The sequence below is a fragment of the Phaseolus vulgaris genome, chromosome 10 (assembly GCF_051622355.1).
Source record: "Phaseolus vulgaris cultivar YP4 chromosome 10, ASM5162235v1, whole genome shotgun sequence".
Lineage (NCBI taxonomy): Eukaryota > Viridiplantae > Streptophyta > Magnoliopsida > Fabales > Fabaceae > Phaseolus > Phaseolus vulgaris.
In genome coordinates this window covers 4968240-4983092 of record NC_143507.1, presented here as the reverse complement: position 1 = coordinate 4983092, position 14853 = coordinate 4968240, and the positions used below count along the sequence as shown (strand labels likewise).

General features: G+C 33.0%; 2 protein-coding genes across 3 annotated transcripts; one reads left to right on the top strand and one right to left on the bottom strand.

The window, feature by feature from the left end:
- Positions 1-192: 192 nt before the first annotated feature.
- On the bottom strand, positions 193-2218 carry LOC137819689 (amino acid-ligase). 2 transcript variants are annotated; one of them, XM_068623606.2, is made up of 4 exons: positions 1806-2218; positions 976-1110; positions 673-750; positions 193-496 (listed from the first exon to the last, which is right to left on the bottom strand). In XM_068623606.2, exons 1-4 carry the CDS (start codon positions 2110-2112, stop codon positions 360-362), a joined length of 657 nt encoding a protein of 218 aa, XP_068479707.1. In that variant the 5' UTR covers positions 2113-2218; the 3' UTR covers positions 193-359. The 2 variants fall into 2 exon arrangements, with proteins under 2 accessions (XP_068479707.1, XP_068479708.1); XM_068623607.2 differs by having other exon boundaries at positions 193-487.
- Positions 2219-4875: 2657 nt separating this feature from the next.
- Positions 4876-14571, top strand: LOC137819515 (uncharacterized). Its single transcript, XM_068623394.2, has 11 exons — positions 4876-5011; positions 5768-5883; positions 7258-7334; positions 7811-7890; positions 8105-8165; positions 11558-11625; positions 11711-11792; positions 13055-13138; positions 13299-13376; positions 13688-13807; positions 14322-14571. The coding sequence occupies exons 2-11, from the start codon at positions 5790-5792 to the stop codon at positions 14505-14507; spliced, it is 930 nt and encodes a 309-aa protein (XP_068479495.1). The 5' UTR covers positions 4876-5011; positions 5768-5789; the 3' UTR covers positions 14508-14571.
- The last annotated feature ends 282 nt before the right edge of the window (positions 14572-14853 follow it).

Here is a 14853-nt window from a genome sequence, read left to right as displayed (position 1 = left end):
GTTTTCGGACCAGGTGCTTACTCTGAAGATTTCAAGTTTTTTGTTTATGCAAGTTAGGGATATTAAAGTTTAGGTTCATGGAACATCTGAAAGATATTAGTTGGCCAATACTTTATTCCCAATTCTTTACCAAGAAATTTGATTTTCCTAGCGCTGGAAAGGTTTAATCTTTTCATCCACTGAAGCACTGGCTCAACAGAATCTGTTATCTCTTTAATATTTTCACAGCATATCATACATATCAACGAATTTACAGTTATTATTTACCAAAAAGGGCAAAAATGAAGAGAAAAGGTAACTGAACAAAATGTCAAATGTACACTATACTTGCTCCCTTTTTTTCCCCAACGAGAGATAATTTATCTAATCCTTTTGTAGCTAGCTGCCACAATTGCCTCGTCTTCTCGCATCCGCTTCAGATTCTTACTTGCATAGCTGCACGTAAACTGGTTGCGTGCAATGCTGCCAGAGTTGTCATCAGTTTTATCTCCAATATCTGTGAAGAGTCCATTAAATGTGTTAGTGCAGTAGAGGCAGTTGTAGATAGATAAGAGATTTTTCTAAGGGATGGGGAAGGCTTGAGTTAACAAAGCTCCCCATGATCAAGAGCAACTTTAACCACTTTGGTGAAGAAACCGCAATGCTATAAAATGTTATGAATGCTGAACTTGCCTGACTTTTCCTCATCTATTTTTAGTTTCTTGAATAGGTTGACACCTTCCAATACTTGCTTTCTCTTGCAGCTTTGGCCTTTCAGAATTTGAAAAGGGAAAACTTTCAGTATAGTTTAAAATGTCATGACATAGAATGTCTACTTCAAAATTGCAAGCTATTTCCTTATCTTTTCATCAGATAAAGTTAAATGATTACAAACTTGTAAGGGTAACTCCTGAATGCCACAAGCTTGAAGATACATAGCATGGTAACAACACAATTGTAAAATGCTATTTATAATCATGGAACTGAATTATGTACCTGAGCTGCTCTCTTTCAACTTTTTATTCTTGAGCAAGTTGATAGCTTCCGGTTCAACTCCTTTACTGTTACCAGCATTCTCACTTTCCATCATCTCGCCAATCCCATTTTGAAAATCTACTGACTCATGTCCTCCTGCATGATCACAGCCATATTCAGGTAAGGAGAAAACATGAAACTGGAATTACATTATTCTCAGTAACAAACAAAGCACACTTCTTATTTAGAAGATATAAATTGACTATGCAGCTATGAAGATCGCAGCTATGAAGATCAGACACTCTTCTTAAATGGCGTGTCGGTGTCCGATTATGTCCAATACGAGTATCGGACACTGACACTCGTACCTATAGAACACGTATCTGTGAAGTGTCTAATTTAAAAAAATATTTGTTAGATTTCTAACAATTCTAGTGTGGTTCTAACACACTTTTAAAAATAAAAAATACATTAATTTTTTAAAAAATCAAATTTTATTGTATAAATTATTATTATGATTATAAAAATAAGAAACAAATTATTGTGAAATGGTTTATGCAAATAAATCTTTGTTGACAATTTATATAATATAATATATAGATTCATTTACTGTATTTTCGTGTTGGATCGGTATCTGTGCGTGTTACATAGTTAGCAGGGGAGCGACATGTTGAGGAAGATATAAAGTCATGGCAGGAAACTAGGTCAAACTCCAATTACAATACCTTAATGACACAAAATAAATGAGCAACATTGAAATAAAAATACGTAATCCAGAGAGTAAAAAAGTCGATGAAGCGTAGAAGTTTGAAATTGGAAAAGAAGAAAAAGGTGAAAGTGAAGAGACATACGCTTGAGTGGAAGTTTGCAGAGCTTGCCGGTGACGAGAAGAGCATCAGATTGGTGTTTGCCAGTGGAGAAGCCTTTGGAGGAGAAGAAAGAGAGAAGAGAGTTCCAAGTGAGGGAGGAAGCTATGAGGTCCAGCCCTCTGCTGATGAAGTGGCCGTTGAGCCTGAGCGTGGATGGGTCAAGCCCAAAGGCCCGCGAAATGGAGCCCAAGTCGATTCTCTGGTCCTCCCAGGCCACCACTTCTGCCAGCTTGGAGAGGGAGGGGCATAGCAGCTTTATGAGTATCTCTCTGGATTTGTTCCCTGACATCAACACCACAACAATGGCGAAACACAAACACTGTTTCTCACTCTGCAACACAATCAGAGACGCTTTCCCTTTCTTCTCATTTCCAGAATTTACGATTCCTGTGATTATTTTCTCGAACGGTCTTTTCACTGCATCTGTCATTGGGCCCTGTCACATTTATCAGGCCTTAAACTTCATGCACCCCCAATTTATTTTGGCAAATTCTTCCTACACCCAATATTTTTCAACCTGCACCCAACAGATTTTAAAAATTCCGAAAATACTTTTTATTCTGGATTTTCATATCCGGAATTGAAAATAACACATTCTGGAAAGTAGATCTGGAAGAGATTTTTGTATTCCGGACATAAAATCCAGAAAAAAATCAAAAGTCCATTCCGGATAAGGTAATCCGCAATACAAAAAATAATACATTAAGGGTATTTTCGTCTTTTCAATTGGAATTGGGTGTAGTGATATATAGTGTAGGAAACAATTGTCATTTATTTTTGACAAATGCTCACATATCAATTCCAACATGCACCCAACCTAAGTCACGAGAGGATCATGCATGGGGTGTGTACTGTACATTCGGGTACGGCACAAGCAAGTGTTCTCTAGAGGCGCTAAGGTCCGTTAGGGTTAGGGTTTCTAGGGAAAGACTGCATGCATGGCACACGTGAATACTTAGGGCACCTACATAACAATTGATGTCGCAACGCTGGTACATGAGTAGGTACCTTGGCGGCTACGTTGTTAGGTCTATGCACCCCAAGAAAGGGAAGTCCCATGCGCCAGATTATGCAAGATTGTGTGATAGTGGCGCAAGGACGTTCTCGCAAGAACCCTAAGCCCACTAAGAGATGTGGGAGCATCGCAGAAGTAACCCTAGATACAACCTATAAATAGGGTGGTAAGAACCCTAACAAGGTGCGTCGTTTCTAAGACTGAAACTGCTTTACACACATTACTGTTTCTTTGTCCCAGTACTGACTTGAGCGTCGGAGTGCAAATGACCGCTAGGTACAACGTTCTTCAACCAAGAGGAGTGCTCAAGAAGGAGGAGACAGGTGGGGCCTGAAGCTGTCGTTGGAGTCAAACGACAACCAAGTCAACCGTCGAGAACAATATATATATATATATATATATATATATAAAGTTTTTAATTTACCATTTTACTTTTAATAATGTCTCATTTCGAAGAACCTAAGAGTGGTATCAAAGAGTCTGGTTCATTTTAATAATGACTCGAACGAGGAGATGAAGGTGTCCTAATGTGGAAGAGACTCACACCTAAGTGAGATAGTATTAGAAATTGAAGGTGAATTGGAAGTCTCACATTAGATAATGATGATTAAATTAAACAACCTATAAGAAGAAATACCCACAAACTTATTATTTTTATAAAGTTTTGAGTTGAAAGTAATATTTTAATTTTTATATGGATTTGCTTACAACACTGGCTATCGATCTCCTTAGTCTCTCTATTTGAAGAAGTTAATAAATATAATGGATGATGATATTCTATTTTTATCCTTCATTTTATTCTCCAGAAATATTGTTAATTTTGATGATCATGTTGTTTTGATGAACTTGAGTCAATTTTATTTTTAAAAATATGTTTTAAGTTGAAATTTTTAAAAAAAATATAACCAAAATATAATATATAAGTGGATTATAGATATATTTTTTAAAACCAATTCTATGAAATTAAATTAAATTAAATTTAAAGTTATATGTTTATTAAGATATTAAACTTGTATCATCTAATCTCGAGTGTCTCTATATTCATTCTCAATGTAAATGTAAAGAAGTGTGACAATAAAAAATATTTTTCAATTAAAATCAAATTTAAATTAGTGATTAACTATAATAAACATGTAGTATAAAAAAGATAATTGTAAAAATGCAAACAACATCAACTCTTTATTTGGCAAAAGAAAGACTATTGTCAAAGTTTTTTAATTTTTTTTTTTACATATAAATTATGTACAAATTTTAGATTATTTAATTTCATCATCTTATTATTATTTAATTTTGAAAAAGTTAACATAATAATATAAAATTATAATTTAACAGTGAAATTGATAAAAAAAATTATATAAATTTATTATATAATATTTAGTAAAAATCATACTAATACAATTTAATTCCTCATATATATATATATATATATAATTATTGTAATTTTGTATTACTTACACCTTTTCATGTGGTTCATCCTCTAATTCCACTAGTAATCCAATAACTTCATATTTTACCTTCATCAATAACGGTTCTAAGTTTTTAAACTCAACCTCCTTCTAATTTAATTAATCAAAATACTCTATGAAAATTACCATATTTGAATTTCTTTTCAAATTTTTCTTACCAAAATAATTAATTCATCATAAGAAATTTTTAATTCATAAAAAAAAAATTACCCCATTAATTCTCTTCACTCTTCATCCAAATACAGGCTAAAATAACTATAACCAAATCAATTATCCTAACTTCAGCCAAATCCACCATTGCAGTTATTGGAGGTTCTAGCAAGTAATGGTCTTCAAGAAGTTGGAAAGTTTATTCTAGACTTTCTAGTTAACTCCATAAAGGGGTGCTTCACCACAATGCATGGCACAAAGTTCTTTTCCCAGTAAACAAGAAAACCAAAAGGAAAAGAATCAGAATGAGAATGTTGATGGCAAAAGCAACAAATAATAAGAAAGTTAAGAAATTCACAGAATTTGGTTTTCACATTTTCCTCCAGCTCTGGAAGCAGTTGGAGAATCTTCTTCCACTGCATTTCAATTTGTTTAGTTGCTTGCTTGGTGGGTTTTGCATGCACTTGAAAATACTGGAAGAGTTGTAAGCTGATTTATACCATTTCAGGGCTTTCTTGGTTGCATTCTCATCACCACCAAACACCCTTTTGAAAACGGTATTTCAAGCTTGAAACTTTAATGCCACTTTTTATTTTCATTTAAATACTGCTTAATGTCACTACTCAGTGTTCATTTTGCAAGTTTTTCCCCATGATTTTTAACCCTTCCTTTGTTTACCAATTTTCTTTCATACCTGTGGTTCACTGAAAATGATATTCCATTGAGTTTTTGGTTTCTGATAAGTTGGATGGCCTAGCATGATGATGATTTCTTGGTGCTGTATTGTGGTTCTACAAATTTGTTAGTCTATCAGAACATAGGATTGTTTGGAGAAACCTATTCATAAACACACCTAAAAGAGAAAATGAAGAATAAAACTGAAATGAAATCTACATTATGCATAAGTTAGTTTTTAGAAGTTTTCTTATATAACTTCTCTAAATCTGATTTATTTATTCATTTTTCTGTTCAAGAAATGTTCATAGAAGTTTGTCCAAACAGATTGATGTTTTAAAGGTCTTTGCAATCCTATGGAAATTATAATTGCAGTTGAATATCACATTCGTCTACTATTATGTAGAATTTGATAATCACATGGCAGTCACGACAATAATCACAAATTAAAACCATGCATCCTGGAATTTGTATGTTGGTGGAGGGTGGTTTTCATCTTCTCTATCTATTGAGAACTGATTGTGTTTTGTTCTTATTCATTATTCAGCACACCGTTACTCATACTCCTGGAGTCTTCTAAGAAACAAGCTAAGCACTGATAGATTTTACAAGGAATGACTCTTTTTTTTTCTTTGCAGTCTATCATCTTCTTTTATAAAAATGTTTGTTCCAACAGTGAACCAAAACTTGCTTGAAGACCTTGAAGTAATGGGATTTCCAAAGGCAAGGGCAACCAGAGCACTTCATTATTCTGGTCTGTTGATTCATTATATAAATAAATTAAGATATGTAGATTGAAACTTATGTGGAATGTGCAAGGTGGTTTGGTTGGTTTACCTTAGTTTTAATATGCTTTGTTTAACTTTAACCAACTAGAAGTTACATAGTATTATTCTACATGTTATTTTATTTCTTACGAAGAGGCAAATGTTAGAAGGGATACCTGAAGTTCATCAATCCAAAACTTTATTGAAACTGATGTACAACAGTGTACTCTGTAAATTCACTTTAGGCTAGTTCTTCTAAGAAGAAAAAACTAATGCTTTGACTGAAGATGACAAAAATTTCAGTTCTCTACAGATAGTTGGCTTCCATATTAGGTACCTTACAATTGCATGTGCTTTAGGCGATATAAATTTGCAACTTACAAATAAGGCTGGTCAATGAAAAAGAATGTTCTCATTAAATTTCTGTAATCTGACTTGGATTTTATTAGGAAGTGTACTTAAGCCTAACTTAACCTTATAAAACTGACTCATAAGGTGAGATTTGCACCAACTTATATAATATGAAATGTACTCATCTCTAGTCGATGTGAGATCTGTCAACTTGTGCACGAGACTATATATATATGGGTGGTCCGATAGCAGGTGACCTGATAAGCCCAACAAAATTTCACTATGATAGACTCTAAATAGCTACCATATTAGGAAGTTACTTTAAGTCTAACTCAACCTTACAAAACCGGTTCATAAAGTGAGGTTTACACCCATTTATATACTATAAAATGTCCTTATCTTTCTAATCGATGTGAGATCTTCAACAGATCTTATAGTACTTTTTAAATCCTCACCTTGGCATGTCTTAAACAGTTGCAATTAAGGAAACTGAATTAACATGAACTCCAAAGCACATGTATATATACACAGTTCTGTTCAAGGCACTTGTCTGTATGAATTTTTGGCTACACAATGATAAAATGTAAAGGAGAAAAACTAAGTCAGCAGATTCAAGAAGCGTTTTTAGTTTCAATGCTGGCTCGAGATAGTTTTTAGTTTTGAATTCAAAGTTCAAATATTCACATGTATTGTAGACACCGAACAATTTTATCATGTCATTACTCCATTTCAGTGCAAAACAGATAGTTTTCACAGTTTGATAACATTATTTCTATCATAGATGTTGGAGATTCCACATCGACTAGAGATTAGAGTCTTTCATAGTATATAAGTGGGTGCAAACCTCACCCCATTGAGCCGGTTTTATGGGGTTGAGTTAGGCTTAAAGTCCACTTCGTAATAATAGAAAAATGGTGTATTATGGTTTTCACTTATGTTCTTGAGGATTTGATATTTTGCTATTCATGTATGTATATATTTAGTCTAATACAGATGTTTTGCTTTATCAGGCAATACCAGCTTAGAGGATGCTATAAATTGGATCGTTGATCATGAGAATGACATTGATATTGATGAGATGCCATTGGTATTATATCATACACCAATTTTTCTTTATGCTATTTATTATTTAATTGCGGCCTAATTGCGTTTTTAGTCCCTAAAATATGAATCTGCTCCTCACATGCATTCATAGATGCTTGTGTTATGTTCCTAATAAGCACATACATACACATTGGTTTAAACTGAAGTTACATTTAAGTTGACAGGGAGTGACTGAAGTTTCTTGTTGACCTAGTTTAAGCTCAAAAATATTTCTTCAATGTCCTAGTTTCATCTAAATTAGCTTTCCAAGTCAAGGACTGATGATTAACCCCACACAATTTGATATCCCAATTGTAACTGCAACATTCTGAATGGTATTGAAAAATATGTTGCCACCTCAATATTGTGACTGTGTTGCTTTATAGTGGTTTGGGAGATATTCATGACAATCAAAATTGTGATTTGAGCTGCAATTTAAAACCATGGTTTAACTTTATTCAGTTGTTTACATTTCTACAGGTAGATGTAGACATTGAGGTAGAGTCCACTGAATCCTTCCCCATCTCAGAAGAAATTAGAATCAAAGCACAGAGTTTAAGGTTTTATGACCTTGCTCACTATTTTTGTAGAAGTTGTTAGATTTTGTTCTTTGTATTATGTGAGCAGTTGTTTCTTTACGACAAGCTGAAATTGTCAATGTTGAAACTAAAGATAACAGTTATTTCAAATGAAGCTTTAATCTGAAGCTTCCAGCAAATATTTCTCTGTTTCTTCTGTTTGCTTCCTTTTTTTACTAGTATTTTGCTCTTGCAGGGAACAAGAACGTAAGAGGAAAGAGCAGGAAGAGAAAAGATTGGAGAGAGAAAGGGAGAAGGTAATAATAATCTCACATTTTTTCAACTATAGTAGCTTCTTATTTCTAGCTTTTGCTCTTTACCCTCTACATTGCAGTGGACAGAAATTGCAAATAAGATAAACATATGTAAATCAAATGGTGCAATTGCCAGTGTCCTGGATTATGCATCATAAATATATGATTGGAACTGGTTTTTACTGATATATACAATGGAGATTAACTCCTTACTCTTAGCAGAGAATTGTAGAAACTAAAAGATAAATATAATTCAGCAGGTGCACATGCACTGAACCTCTTGCTCAAACACATTCCCTTTCCTTCTAATTCTTGCCTACCTACACTTCTTATTCTTCGAACATATATAGATATTTTCCCCAAACTTTACATCATGAACATTCTATGCGTGCTATTCCCTTTACCTCCATTTCCTACTACATCTTAACCAAACATTGAACCTTTTTTTTTTACCAAAATACCATTTTACTGCAGTTTTTCTCAAAGAAATCCGTGAAGCTTTTTACAGACCCTTTCTTAAGATGCTTAATTTCTCATAAAACAGTGATATACTGTAGAAGTATAACATTTATTTAACCCGAAACATCATTTGTTTCAAAAGCCATACATGATATGGTATGCATGTGACATCAAGCTGTGTAATAATGACCTTTTGTTTCATAAAGTTTCCATATGAATACAGATGAAAGTAATTTTCTCAGCACGAGTTCTTTCCAATTTTTGGATGTTGCTATAAATTTTTTCATAATATGTAGGCTTGTATTGATTGAGGCATGCAATAGGTTGTGTTTAAGAATATTTTGCCATTACTAAAGCATGCAATGAACTCTTTTGAGCTTTAGAGAGTTTACTTTGGATCATAGAGGCATCTCGCATCAACACTAAGATGAATCAATCACGAGCTATAAATTCATTGAGTATACACACTCACCCTCTTACAATGTAGTTTTCTTTCAATTCCTAAAACATTCAATAAAAGTAACCACTACTATAACAATACCCACATTTATAACATGAGGAATGCTAGCCACAATCACTTTCTAAAACCCTACCAAAAAAATTAGCATTACTCTTTATAACATTCACGTACTAGTACCCCCACATTTAGAGAGTATAACTTTATTGCATTCAAACCTTTTACAAATGCTTTGCCGAAATGCAGACATCAAATGAAACAAATATTAGGCACATGGAAAACATTATTCTTAAAATAGGATTTTCCCATAGGTGATATTTAAATTAACCTTCTTTACCAAGAACACTAGCCACTTCAGATTTTCCAAATAATGAACATCCCTCTCCCACTGTAGGAAGTAAAGGCATTTTTGTTGGCACAAATATGCTTGGTAGTCTAATAGATCTCGGCCATGTGAGAAGGAATGGATCTTAACCTTGGAACAAATCAAAAGGTTGTGACAATGATGAGTATATATGAATAAGGAAGAAGAAAATAAGCAAGAACACATCAATCCTAGAAGATTAACTAGAAACATAACACAAGATGCTGTCCACCAAAATTTTTGTACTTCTTGGATTGTAATTCTTTGGATTTATTTTTCTTGTAATTTTTAGGTGCAAATAGTTTTTGTTGTCTAGGTTAATTCGGGCTTGTTTTGAATTTCAATCAAGCACACAAAAGTCTACTAATTTTGGCCAAGGAGTGCAAGAGAAACAAGAAGCAGATGACAACAATTTAAACCCAATTCAAGCCAAGACACATGGTAATTCTGCCACATTCAAGGAGAGGCGAGGTCAATGTGATACATGCATGGAACACATGAGATTAATCTTGAACTTTGATCTAGATCTAGGATTTTCAAATTTGAATTTGAATTTTTGGAATTTCCCTCTTTTTTCCTATTGTAAACTTCGACCAAGGAAACCATGAAGGGCTATATACATTCCCTCCCTTTTTAATTCACTTTTGATATATGAAAGCTCCATAGCCTTTTAAAAACTCTTGTGAGAGTGATTGAAGTTCTTAGAATCTTATTTTGATTCTTGGAAGTCAAGTGGTGATTCAACCTTTGGTACTTATCTTGAAGATGACAAGGGGGTCTTCACAAGTGGCTTGGCTTCTCCATCCATCTAAATCTTCTCTGTCTTTTATTTTCTTTAATTCAACCTCTAATCTTGTTTCTTTCTAGTTAACATCTATTCTCTAATTGTTTCCGTCTTGTTGTTTCTTTGATGCTCTAGTTGTTTTTGTCATTCTACTAGTTCTTGCTTCATATATAATGTTATATTGTGATTGGAATCATTGACTCATAGCTTCTTGTAAATTAAAATTCATTTAATGAAGCATGGAGAAGATAAACTCTTAATCTATTTGTGATCTAAATGCTTCTATGTGTTATGCTTCCAATGCCTTTTAAACTCTATCATTTGGTATTAGAGCAAGGTTTAATCCATTGGAAATTATGAAGCATTTGATTTGAATTGATAGATTCATAGTCCAGAGTGCAACATGATTTCTACTCCAGCACAAGATTGGTCTTGGAAACACTTGCCACAATTACATCATCTGTCTTGACTAGGCTGACTTTGGCAGCAACTAGTTGGTTGTTTCTTTTCCTGTATCTGAAATGAACAACAGGATGTCCTGGTTTTCCTCATACACAACAGTTATTTTTCCTTTTGCTGGTATCTAAGAATGTAGCGCTTTGTAGTGATGCTCATGCCTTGGACCATTTTGGAACTTCTATTTGTATGACTGCATATTAAACTTTTAGGTCCAAATATATCCATAAGATTTGCTTTAGCAACTAGCTCTTTTGCCTGTTTTGTATTATCGTGCTATATTATTTCGTCTTCAATCATTATGAACTATAAATTCTTCTAGAGACATATGATTGTTTTGGTTAAAGTTTTTGTAGTCTTTCCAAGACTCAAGAGGTTCTTGAATTAATGGTCCTGCAACAGACAGTTCAGACAATACCATCTCATTCGATAATTCTGAAATAATATTGTGATAATAATTTATTTGACTTAAAAATAGAAACATCTTTCTCTTCAATAGTTTTAGCATAGTCAATAAACATTCAATAACATCTTGACAATTCATGTGACGAAACTGTCCTATTAAAATATTGACGAGGATGAATTCCACTTATAATAAGTCAATAAAACCTCACACTTTTGTATATTATGCTAATAGATTTCAAGTTCTAATGTGGATTAAAATAAGTCTTTCTATGTGGCCCAAAAGTCGTAGTTAATTCCTGCATTTGTTTTAATTGTGTGAGCAAATTGTATCTAAAAGAATCTCTATCCACTGAACAAGTTGGTTTCCCTAATCATAAAGGTAGTTGTGATTTTATTGATTTATCTCTGGCAGTTAGGCATCCAACCTACCAGCATAGATTTTTATAACCTTTTTATAGCTTTGAATGCAGGAGAGGATTCAAGCAGGTAAGAGACTCCTTGAAGCCAAGCGAATTGCTGAAGAAAATGAAAGAAAACGGTATATTAATGTTCAGTAGTTGCTTTATTTCATTTTCTATAAGGAGATTATTTGTTCTACCTTACGTTGTCCTATCTATAATCAGGGATTTATCCCTGAGAAAAGCAGAAAAAGAAGAAGAGAAAAGAGCTAGAGAGAGAGTTCTACAGAAACTAGAGCAGGATAAGGTATAAAGTTAATTTTCTAATAATATCTCCACGGGTGGTCAATTTTGATAAACTATGTTGGGGTTGACAAATTTCATTTTCACAATGATCTATAATCTCTACTGCAGTTCCAAAATGGAACTATATCAATATGTGGAGGCTAAAATATGTTTCTATTGTGTTAGTATTAGATATTGATGCAGAATATCAGTTAACAGACACAAGCTGAACCGTAGTACCAAATACTTGCAATGATTTCAGGGAGATTGTATTATATAAATTCTTAGAAACTACACAATTAATAACAGATGAACAAATAAGTGAATTTTTTGTCTCTGTTGCTGTCATTTTCTAACAATACATTCAAATGAAATATGATGTTCTTTTGTAAAACTATATTTTGTTGTTTTAACTACAAGTACAACAACAAAGAAGATAAACCGGAACAAGGTGTCATACAATTTCAGAAAATGGTTTGTCACGCTTTTGAGGAACTGACAACCAGTTTTCAGAAATGGATTTTCTTTAATGACAGAAACATAGCAGTTTAGTGGTTTATAATGAATATAACAGGAAGATATGTGGTTCAAACTCACAGAACAGTTTATTTTTTGGTTTAGGGTTAGTAGGATAAGACTTTTGTTGTTGTTTTATGAAACAACTTTTGAAGACTATCTTTCTGCAAAGAAATTGGTTAAATTTGTCCAAATTTCTATTTTGACACTTAGTTTCCTATCATAAATTTTCCAAGTTCCAGTAATTTATAAATACACAATCAAGGAATAATTTGTGTTATGACTTAAGAGAATTGAGGGAGAGGAAAAAGTGAGTAATGATGCAAAAGTTTGACCTGTTCAAAATTGTTCAGGAAAGAAAATGTGCAGCTTTTCAGTTCAAGGATTGCAGTTGTAGTGTTTGCAACTTAGTCCACTCAGTAGTATTATTTTAATGTAGTTTTTATCACATTTTTCACTTATAGATGTAAGCGTGTTGGATAGAACTGCTTTCAATTTGCCTTCTGTTTTTCTTTATGACTAGTATTTATCAAAGCATGTCAAGAAGAGGATGTAGTGTTTCCTATACATTTTTCATGATACACAGCATAATATGATAAACTTACATTGTTTACCATTTTCGGATAAAGGAACTTCAAAATAAAAGGTGGTTATCCACAAGTAGAAAGTACCATGTTCAGTAGAAAAGAGTTGCAGTCAAATTTTCTTCTAAATACATCTTGGCATTTGTGAATGCTAAAATGGCTCCATATTTGTATAACTTCACAGTTAAATAGAAGATTTAAGCAAGGATTGCCTTTAGAAGGCCAAGCAACTGTCAGATCTTCTGCTACTAAAATACAACAGGAAAAGGTATGGTTATGATCTATTTTATTATACAATGATTGCATAGTTCCTTGCTTTAGTCTCCCAATCTGATAAATAATTGTTTTCAAGTAACTCTTTTCACCCTGTTGCTGTGGAGCAAAAGTTATCAACTTTTAGATAATTTTGACTTTAACTCAAATTGCAGAAGTTAAATCTTGTTTATACAACTACAAAATCTGAGCAGTTAAGAGAATGTCTGAGGAATCTGAAGCGTAACCATCAGGTGACACTCATATCTTCTTTCCCATGAAACATTTTTTCCAATCTTTATCTGAAAATGTAATTAGAGGCTCATTCAATAACTCTTGGCTTGATTATGCCTACTCTTTAGTGCATTTTAACATATGAAAACATCAATCAAAATAATGACAGTAAGTATTGTATTTGCTTTCCAAAGTTAATAGAATTACTACCTTAATTTTCTGATATAGATGAGAATTACCACTTTACTTTTCTGATAGAGATGATACTTACTACTATCAATAGCTTTTACTTTTACCTTCTTTATTTTATCAACTCTAACATTTTGTTTAGGGTGAGGATGCCAGAGTCAGAAGAGCCTTTCAAACACTGCTAGTCTATATTGGAACTGTTGCCAAGAATCCCAAGGAGGAAAAGTACAGGAAGATACGACTGCAAAACCCATTATTCCTGGTAATTATCAAGGCATGTTTTTTCTAGACAAAACATATTTTTTTGGGAGTGTTAGGTTCATCAAACAATTTTAGCTAGAAAAGTTAAAGATTCAGGGTATACTAGATACAGTCTTGAAGATTCATTAACAACATATCTGACACACAGCCAAGTCCTTCACTCTGTGATCATGAACTTTTTAGGATTCATTCTCCTGCTTAGGACTCATTGTGATTTGGTCATTGGAAATTTTATTTTCTTATTTTAATCACTATGATCTTTTGAGAAATGCACCATTCTCATTAAGGTGAGGACATCAAAATACTTTTGGTGCATACGTTGCAAACCAGTTTTCTTACTAACAATGAATAAGTTTTTTATACTATCATGTAATCATAAATTCATATGTTTGCTAAGATTTTTTTTTATAATAAGAGTCACATTTAAAGTGATTTTTGATTGGTTGACAACAGTGTATGGAAATTAAACTCATTTTTATCTGGTATGTTCTTTTGTACATGTTTTTTTTTAACAGGATAGAGTTGGAAGTTTAAATGGAGGTGTAGAGTTTCTTGAGCTATGTGGTTTTGAGAGAACTGGTGACTTCTTGCTTCTTCCTCAAGAAAAGATTGACATGGCACTGCTGAATTCAGCTGGTTTTGTCTTAAATTCTGCAATGACAAACCCTTTCTTTGGAGTTTTAAGTAAAGCTCACAATTAAGTTTGCATTGAACTAAATGTATGATTTGTCTTGAACTGAATGTATGATTTATCTTTTTAATCTATTGACTATTGACCTTCTTATAGGAGATCTAACATCGACTAGAGATAAAAACATTTCATAGTATATAAGTCGGTGTAAACCTCATCTTATAAGCTGGTTTTATAAGGTTGGGTTAGACTTAAAAGTTCACTTCTTAATATGGTATCAAAGTCATCTAGAATCTATCTTATATAAGTGAGTGAAACCTCATCCGGTTTTATAAGATTGAGTTTTAAGTTTTTTTCTTATAAAAATCTCTCGTGTTAGACACCATTATGAAACTTGACATCTTAGTTAGGCTGAC